The sequence below is a fragment of the Oreochromis aureus genome, linkage group 4 (assembly GCF_013358895.1).
Source record: "Oreochromis aureus strain Israel breed Guangdong linkage group 4, ZZ_aureus, whole genome shotgun sequence".
Taxonomy (NCBI): Eukaryota; Metazoa; Chordata; class Actinopteri; order Cichliformes; family Cichlidae; genus Oreochromis; species Oreochromis aureus.
The window spans coordinates 34232260-34242445 of NC_052945.1; the positions used below are offsets into that span (position 1 = coordinate 34232260).

The window sequence follows — 10186 nt, forward strand, 5'->3', positions numbered from 1 at the left end:
TTTGTTATGGTGCCTTCCCTGTGTTCTTGTGTCTCGTTGTCTCACTTATGTTTTCACGTCTGTTATTTTCCGGTCTCTTCTGTGTGTGTGTGTGTGTGTCAGTTTGTGTTCCCGTTACTTCCTGTTTTACTTTGTTAGTCTCCTGTCTATGTGGGCCATGTTCTGTTTTGCTTCACTTACTTTGAAGGTTCCTCGTCTCACGTGTTATGTTCAGCTTTGCGTCCTCTGTCTCATAGTGTGTTGTTAGCCCCAGCTGTGTTCCCCGTGTGTTTCCTGTTTCCTCGTCTTTCCCCGTGTATTTAAGCCCTTTATTTCTTCTGTCCCCTCATACCTCACTGTGTGTTCTGTCTGTCTAGTTTATTTTGTACTCCTCAGTTTAGTTAGTTTTCCTTGTATCCAGCAATAAAGCTGTTTTGGAGTTCACTTTTCGCCTCAGAGAGTCTGTATTTGGGTCCTCCATTCCTGCCTGCCGCACACAGTCAATGACAAAAGTGACCAATCTTGGTGTTCATATGAATCAGCCTCTCCAAAGAACAATCCTTTGCACCTTCTTTGTATCGTATTTTGGTCTTTTGAACTTCTAATAGATCATCTGGTGTTTTTTTCTCAATGTTTATTAATGTTTTTCTTCCTTTTTACCTGTTGGCATCTGTCTTTGTTTTAGTTTTGTGTGAACAACCACATGGAGGCATACTCAGAATTTACATCCAAAGACGGGGAAGTAATTGCTATAAAGCTGGAAGGAAATCTTGTTGCTGAAGGAGCTGTAAGAAGGCTTCAAATGTTCAAAACTCATAGTTTTAAAAAAAACCTCTTCACAGAGGTGGAGTTTCACAATATGTGTCAGTTAAGGACTGGGTGTAGCAATAACAACAATCATTGGAAATTACACAGAGCATGAAGTCGACTAATGTCTCTGGCTCTTTTCAGGTCAGTATATAGTAAACTAAATGTGTGTATCAGTGGCAGGACAATGTGAATACCCACTTGCAGGAAGACCTTGAGACGGTCCAGTGGTGCAGTTCCTGTCCGAGACACTGCCCCTGCCATGGCTCCAGCAACTAGCTGCCTCCAAACCAAACCTGATTGCCGCTCCCGCTCTGAAAACTCATCAGGCACTGTCAGGTGTTCCCCGATGTCAAACATCTAAAACAACATTAGAAAGGTACAAACTGTGTTTGTGTTTGCTCGTTCTTCGCCACTGTCTCTTGCCAACACATGCTAACTGTTACATAATCTACATCTGTATGGGGTATGAATGAAAACAGTGTAGTTCACAGTTCAACTTGATTATGTTTTGCCAAATACTACCAAATATTTTCATCCTAATAACCCAGTAGCATGAAAATATAAATACTGTCAGGATGTTAACATTTATTAATCATTTATAACATTTATTAAAAGTGAAAAACAAACAACAAAAAAAACACTCCTACATGGGAGTGCTTCCAGTGGTGGACAATTTCCTCCATGTTGTGCAAAGGGTTGAACAGGAAGTGATCGCGCCATTCATTCCAGTCAATAGTCATAGTCCCATCTCTGTCCATACTGGGAGAAAGAGAGAAGGTTAGGGCCTGTTTATGCTCACTGTTTCTCGCCCTCATTAACTGGATGACAAAGTGACATCACATCTTCTGACATTTGTATAACAGATGTATTCAGGAGCACAAGGGTCCCAGATGGCATAGAACTCATGGAGGGGATTTCTGCAACAGTGCTGGAAAAAATTGAAAATGGACAAAAGCGCCATACGGGCAAGCATGCGGTGCTGTGAAAGAGTATTTGCCCCCTTTATGCCATCTCCCTCGATGCCGGGTTTAAAAAACAGCAGTTTTGATTTTGGTAAATGGTAAATGGCCTGTATTTGTATAGCGCTTTACTTAGTCCCTATGGACCCCAAATCGCTTTACACTACATCCAGTCATCCACCCATTCACACACACATTCACACACTGGTGATGGCAAGCTACATTGTAGCCACAGCTGCCCTGGGGCACACTGACAGAGGCGAGCCTGCCGGACACTGGCGCCACCGGGCCCTCTGACCACCACCAGTAGGCAACGGGTGAAGTGTCTTGCCCAAGGACACAACGACCGAGACTGTCGGAGCCGGGGCTCGAACCAGCAACCTTCTGATTACAATACGAACTGCCAACTCTTGAGCCACGATTGATTTTGGCGAATGAAACGCTCTCGTGACTCATCGAGTGATGCCACTGACCGGCCAATTGATGTCATGCATTTTAGTACCTGCTCAGAATGCTTTAGAACCCCTTCTGAGCACATACTATTTTAGTACCTGGTACCAGGTATTATTACAATATCACCTAATGGAAAACCCTGAAAACTGTGGCGAACCGTGGCAAGTCGATCCAAGTAGGTACTGCTGGAAAGGGGGTTTAAATCAAAGCTCCAGGCCCTTGGCTGGGCCAGAAGCCTTAATGACTTCAGACATCACTTTGCCTTGATGTCACATGTCATGAAGGTGCTAGAGAGTGGTTCTTGCTCATCATATCTTGCAGGTGAAACATGCCCTTGACCCTTTTCAGTTTGCTTACCACCCTCTTGTGGAGGTGATTATCTGCCTGTTTCAACATGTTCACTCTTAACAGGATGGTGCTGGTGGCATTTTTAGAATCATATTTTTTTTCCAGTGCCTTTAATACCATCCACCCACTTCTGCTAAATAATAAGCTGCTCAGGATGGGCCTCACCACTTCTATTGTCTCCTGGATTGCTGACTATCTGTCAGAGAGCCCTTAATTTGTAACACAATTTGCACCACTGTTTGATGTGGTGGTTAGTAATACTAGGGCACCACAGGGAACAGTCCTGTCTCCATTCCTGTCCACCTCAAATTTCCAGTACAAGAGTGAAACATGCCACCTGCAGAAGTTCTCTTATGACACTGCCGTGGTTTGATGTATTAAGAAGAAAGAAGAAATCACCTCCTTCTGAATTTCAGCAACACAAATGACGTGTTGGCTGACTTCCGGAGGAAAAAAAACTGCGACTAGGCCCATCAACATGGTGGGTGAAGAGTTGGAAAACGGGGATGGCTACAGGTACTTCACCTGACTGGAGGACCAACAGTGTACAAGATGCTGTACAAGATGAGGATGAGCAGACTTTACTTTCTAAGGAAGCTCAGATCCAATAATGTGTGAGGCAAGTTGTTGGAGGTGCCATCTGTTTAACATCATTCCCTCTCATCTGTTTAAAACAAGTCTTTCATGTAATTCGGCCATCAAGATTATAAATACTTGTTTCAAGACGGGAACTGTGCCACCTTACTTTAAGCAGGCTATGGGCAGAAGACCGGGAGTCATCTGCCTTTGGTTCCACCTTCTCCTTCTTTCAGGAGAAAAAAGGGCTCCCGCTGCCACCACCCCTCCTTTCCCCAGCCAGAGGCAGCTTCTCTGCCCACATCTGCGAATGGCAGATGGACTGGTTCCTATATGGCGCTTTTCTACTCTGAGCACTCAAAGCACTCCAAAGCAATCCAAGGCTTGCCAAATTACACCTTCACTCCGGTGGTATAGGAGACTGAACCTGTGCCAGTTGACCCTGATCAACCCGAGCCTTCCAGCTCAACACAGGCCTCTTTTCAATAGATTTTTCCCATGGCTTTCCACACTTTCAGATGACAGCGTGAAAAACAGTCCAGCCCCAACAAGCCTCAGGCGAATCGGACTGGCTTCACTCCCGAAGACCCGCTTCTCTCCGAAGCCGACAAAGTAGTACAAAGAAACCAGCTCTTTTCCCCCGCTTCCTCTGACGAAGCCTCCTAAGCAAAGGCGAAGTGACCAGCAAAAGTGAAGGTATGGCGGGTACTGCACCATGCTCAAGCAGCGCTTGAAAAAACCCCTCTTTTTGTTGACTCTGAAAATTATCCATAGCTGATTTTATCACATGCATCATATATTCAAAGGGAGATGACACCGCGCAAAACTGTACCAAAAATACTTGCACAATATGTAAAATAAACAAACACATAGACAGAGGCAGAGGCACAGCCAAACACAGGTGCCGTCTTGCAACCCAAGTCCATTAATATTATTTTCTTTTATTGTGCACTTCTTTTTCACTGTTAGTAATATTTTGATATTAACACTTCATCATCCTCTCATTACAGCAGTCAAGTAGCTGTCAAGCAACTTAAAGAAGTCCAGACGCTTTTCTTTGCAAACTCCTTTGACTACGATGACCTGGATGACTGAGAACCTTCACAGACTTACTATTACGTGCACTTCTTGTGTCCTAAATCCCTTCATGTGCTAACCAGCTGTATGCCAGCCTTGTCCCTGGGCCCTTCTCCAGTTGGAAACTCACCTGAAAGTTCAGTTCTATCACTAACTGCTACTGACTGTTTAAGATGCGGCCTTCACAAATGCCACTGCCACAAAATTTATGGCTTTGTAAATAAACTCCCTTAATCCTTTAGTGCCTCAAAGCTAATCCTCCGACTTAGCCAGTTGAGTTTAAATCTTTTACGTAGTTTTAACCTTTTTTAGACTGGAAAGCAGGGCGAGCACAAGGGAGACAGAATCAAACCCAGGCACCTGTAGACTTTTGGCATATGGATCACCTGCCCAACCAAGTGAGCTACAATGGCACATGGTTTAAAATCTGACTCTCATATTTGAACTATGTGCTAGGAAATGTATTTAATTAAAGATCAAAATAAATTAGATCAAATAATTAAGATTGTTTTGTTTTTAATATTTTTTACATTGTAGCGCATTTGTTTTATTTACTTGAGTGTAATAGATCACTGTGTAAAAAAATACAAACAAAATCAAATTTCCATTTCAGACATGGTACCTCTGCAGTATTTTGGAGGCCTGTTCCATGGTAACCTCCACTCCAAGCTTTTGTAGTGAGTGCTGGATCTCCCCCACATCAATTTGCCCTACCAAACACATCAGAGAGTACAAACAGCATTGGAAATTGGGGCCTGTAAAGAGGATATTTATGGGTGGGGTAACTGACAGAACTGGTGCATTTACTGTGTGTTAAGCATGCACACACCGTCATTGTTGTGGTCCAGTCTGTGGAACATGAGCCAGAGTCTTTTCTCGTGAGTCTGGAGGTACTGAGAGAACTCCTGGAAATCCAGCAGACCATCATGATTGGTGTCGCTCTCAAGGACTATCTGTAAGTCCAGAGAAAGAGAGAAAGCACAGAGTAAACAGGGAATTAAAGCCAAAAAAAAGGTTCAAATTATGATGTGTTCACAATGTAAATGACATGGGGCAAACAGTGGGATCAGGGAGTGTAAATAGTGAGGAGAAGAGAGTGGAAGTCAGCCAGTCCATTTCCATTGTCCTGTCTACCATGCTGGATTCACAACCACAGAGCACAGGGAGCCACGGTGAGTTTATTTCAAAGCTTTGTTCAGTACATTAACAAAATCAGCACAGACACAGAAATTCCTCATTAGGAGCAGCAGCAAGAATCAGAGTGAATGACCATTTTAGCTAACGTAGCTAACCGTAAAAGTGCTAGCTAACTAGGTATCCAGGAAATACACACTAATCAGTGTACTGCCCTGACATTAGTGCTGGTAACTAGCAAATTTCACTACTGGACTGAATCAGCAAAAATGATTTAAACACAAAAAAGACAAAGAAAGAACAACATATTCTCACCTGCAACAAGTAAAACTGTAAAATCTTGATTATTAAACCTTAAATCTCTCTTTTCTAAGTGCCTGTTAGCACATCAATTAATAACTGATTAACAAATCTTACAGAAACCTGGTTACAGCATGATGATTATGTTAGTTTAAAATAAACTAATATAATCATCATGCTGGTGTTGATTCATTAAAACTTTAAATGAATCAACACCCCCGAGTTATACTAAATGTCAGAATCTATGAAACACAGGCAAAGGAAGGATTTGGTAGCAAGCTTTGCACCTCAGCTTTTTAATGAACCACAGACCCAGGGAGTTTCAATTCATTTGAAAGCCTGATGCTTAACCTTGTCCACCCAAGAAAACTCAAAAATAGTTTTATTTGTTGTTATCTTTTGTCCACCATGCCTTACTCGAGGTTTCTGTCTGATTTCTCACTCTTTTTTCAAATTTAGTGCTCAACACAAATAAAATAAGTATTGTGGGTGATTTTAACGTCCGTGTCGATGCTAAAAATGACATACTTAACACGGCATTGTTATGATTTATTAGTAGCCTCAATTAACTTCTTTCAAAATGTAGAAGAACCCACCCACATATGGCCTAGAAACTGAACATTTCACAGTGTTTCCTGAAAACTTTCCTGAAAACAAATTTAAAATGCTGCTCCTCACATACAAGGTCCCATCTTATCTTAATGACCTTGTAGTACCATATCACCCTATTAGAGCACTTCACTCTCGCACTGCAGGCTTACTTGTTGTTCCTGGAGTATTTAAAAGTAGAATGGGAGGCAGAGCCTTCAGTTTTCAGGCCCCTCTTCTGTGGAACCAGCTTCCAGTTTGGATTCAGGAGACAGACACTATCTCTACTTTATCTCTACTCTCTACTCTAAGATTAGGCTTCAAACTTTCCTTTTTGCTAAAGCATATAGTTAGGGCTGGACCAGGTGACCCTGAATCCTCCTTTAGTTATGCTGCAATAGGTGAAGGCTGCTGTGGGATTCCCATGATGCACTGAGTATTTCTTCTTCAGTCACTTTTCTCACTCACTATGTTTAGACACCTCTCTGCTTTTAATTATTAGTTATCATAAAATTCTGGCTCTCTTTCACAGCGTGTCTTTCTCCTTCACCACCAACCAGTCGCGGCAGATGGCCACACCTCCCTGAGCCTGGTTCTGTTGAAGGTTTCCTCCTGTTAAAAGGGAGTTTTTCCTTCCCACTGTCATGAAAGCTCATATTAGGTCATATAATTGTTGGGATTTTCTTTCTTTTCTTTGTACTTTTGGTCTTTACTTTAAAATATAAAGCGCCTTGAGGCGATAAGAAGCAAAGAAAACTAACTCAGGAGCACTGAGAAATAATACCATACTCAAAGGACTAAATATAACGATTGAACAGAAATCATGTCTCAAAACCCCAAAAATACATCATGATCCAGGAAAAAGATCAAAACCCTGTGTCCAAGACCCAGGGACCATGACAAAAATATATTTTACCTTAACGATCTGTAATGTAAAATTTAAATAATTTGTAAAATTACACTGAACTCGCCCACGTTCAAGTTCAAGTTATTTTTATTTATATAGCACATTTTATTACAACAGAAACATTGACCAAAGTGCTGTACAGAAGTACAAAATAGCTCGTACCAAATAACTTGTAACTTATAATATTAGTACCAAATAATTCTCATACTGTTTTAAAAAGATAATTTTATTTAAGAGATCTAGAGAGTGCATAAGGCTGCAAGAGGTCAGACAAATACCCAGGATCCTGTCCATTCCAGGGTTTGTAAGTCAACAATAAAATTTTAAAATCAATCAACCAATTCAGAAGTGAACAGAGAGCCAGTGACAAGAGGCAAGCACCGGGGAAATATGTTCACGTGGAGCCGCCACTCCACCACCACGCTGTAATCCTTGGCACGTTAAAGTATTCACAGTCAGAAGGTAAAAGTTCAGTAAAACAGCTGGACTCACTGGCAGTCTACAATGCAGAGTACAGAGTAGAGATGGACCGATCCGATATTACGTATCGGTATCGGTCCGATACTCACCTAAATTACTGGATCGGATATCGGAGGGAAATCAAAAATGTAATCGATCCATTAAATATCAAAAAAGCACCTCAAAAAACTTGCGACACGGCGTACCTCGGCTCATAACCGTAGCACGTCGGAGCAGTATGCTCACGCGATAGAGCGGCTGTGTGTATTTGTAGTCTCGCTAGCAATCCGGCATTTCATCTCCGAGGAAGTTATCCCAGAGAGAAGTAAAGCAAGTGTGTAAGTTCATCTCTGAATGTTTGTAAAGCGTTCCCATGTTAAGCTTAACAACCGATATATGGAGCGACTGCCTCTTCTCCCTCCCTCCCCTTCTTGCTGCTACTTCTGATCAATGATCAGCTGATCGGCTTTTCTGTCGTGAGTCCGTCTCTCTTCTTTGTTTTTGGCCCACTTTGCACCAGAAAGAGGAAACCAGCGGCGGAACAACAGCAGCACGTTTAACCTTGATAAGCTGTTGTTAGAATTTATTTAATATTACTTTCTACACAAGGTTCCTTTTCTACGTAGCTGACGGCTGGTAACTGTGCAGGGGCGGATCTAGCAAAGTTTAGCCAGGGGGGCCGATAGGGCATTAACAGGGAAAAGGGGGCGCAAAGACATACTTTTCTTTCTTATTCTCATTTAAAATATCTAGCTTTTAATAAATAATTATCTGAATCTTACACCCAAAGTTTTAATCTGATGTAAAATGTATAGAAGTCCATTACTGTATATAGTAACTGTTAAGTCTAATATACCCTAGTAAGCTATAGTACTTTTTCCTTTGGGAAAGTACCATCTGTGCAGTCTGCAATTCTGTTGAATCTTTTTAATTATTCTTGAAAAATAATTTATTTCTGTGCATTTTTTTCACCCTGCATCAAATTAAGGTTGATTACATCGATTAAGCATCATCAGGTGGGGGGTTTCCCCATTTTCTTTTGCTGGGAGTTTGCAACCCTGTTAGTTAGGTTGCTTAATATTTCTGCTAAGTACTCTTTAAAATACCAGAATAGGGAGGATGGAGCAGGTTTAAGTTTATTAGATTGATCAGTATTGCTGAACTATGAAATATTTTGGGTGCAGTGTATTTTTTACACACAGGTATAACAGAATAGCTTTAGTGTTGTTGTTTATTTAAACTTGAGTATGAACTTATACAAAATGCAGCAAGATATTAAAAAAAACAGTTTTATTGATTAAAAAACACACTATATCGGATTCATATCGGTATCGGCAAATATCCAAATTTATGATATCGGTATCGGTATCGGACATAAAAAAGTGGTATCGTGCCATCTCTAATTTTTACAAACACTATAAACTAGTTCACGTACAGCGTGCGCGTGCCTCTGCATCAGCCTGCATTAAAAACACCTGCTCACCTTCTCAGCCTCTCGGAGTTGTAAACCACGAGTTGCCAGTCCGGTCCTCAGTTCATTGATGTCAACCCTGCCATCTTTATTCAAGTCCAGTTGCTCGAACAGCTCCGCATACCTCTTTTCTCTTTCTGGGTCCAGAGCGGCTCCGTTCTTTCCGTTCTCTGCATTTCCTCCGCGGCGTGAAGGGGCGCTGGAGCACTCCTCGAGTTCGCCCATATGAAATGGAGAAAACCGGGTTTTGGTGCTGATCGACTGATTGTTTCGCAGCCAAGCATCAGAACCTAAGCAACCGCGCGTGTTTTTGCGGAGGAACTGGTACCATTGTCTTACATAGTAACGGATGAATGGAGGAGAACGGAGCCTGCAGAGACTAACGTTCCTTCCAGATGGATGGATGCGGTTTGGACGAGCTCGATTAATCCCCGTGTTAGTTACATAGCCAATCCTCCCCAGCACGCGCTAATCCATAAAGTCATTCAGTTGAATTTAAGTTTCCGTCATAGTAGAAGGTCGTAAATGAGTCGCTCATTCTACCGCAGTGTAGGCTTTTAGAAACACATCTGTGTGCGTGCCAGGAGTTTAACATCACCTCCCACTCGTACTTGAAAAATGGTACGAAAACCTCAAACCCACTTGAAGGGAGAGTGAGTAAAACGCAGTCTACCTCCGCAAATTCATTGTCCCCTGGGACTGACGGCACGCGCTCCTACTGCCTCAGCGTACGCGCGCGCTAACAGCAGTGCACGAGAGAAGTTCACCGAGTTCACGCGATTGTATTAGGTTTGCGATATTTTACAGGGAGCCAAATCAAATCAACAGCCAGCCTTCTTACAGTCTAGCGCGCTTCCATGTTTTACTGGGTGGTACAGAGGACCACGCTGTAACTGTGGGAAGCCTCCTCTGTACACATGTATATAGGGGAAGGATATATACAGGAGAGCGCACTAAAGCACAAAATATAGTCTGGTTTTGACTGCTGTTTAGCCCTACCAATCAGCACAATAAAACATGATTATAATATTCAACACATCCTTTAAGTTTTAGGGAACACTGGGGATGGTTGTAAAAAGGGAGATGGCAGGAAAAGCATCACTTTCACTAAGAAGGAATTACATA

The 10186-nt window shown here is 42.1% G+C and overlaps 1 protein-coding gene across 1 annotated transcript; it reads right to left on the bottom strand.

Annotated features, from left to right (window-relative positions):
• Positions 1–695: 695 nt before the first annotated feature.
• LOC120439981 (calcium-binding mitochondrial carrier protein SCaMC-3-like) lies at positions 696–9899 on the bottom strand. The gene is made up of 5 exons (XM_039611524.1): positions 9074–9899; positions 5032–5155; positions 4825–4912; positions 1437–1548; positions 696–1146 (listed from the first exon to the last, which is right to left on the bottom strand). Exons 1-5 carry the CDS (start codon positions 9284–9286, stop codon positions 877–879), a joined length of 807 nt encoding a protein of 268 aa, XP_039467458.1. The 5' UTR covers positions 9287–9899; the 3' UTR covers positions 696–876.
• Positions 9900–10186: the final 287 nt, after the last annotated feature.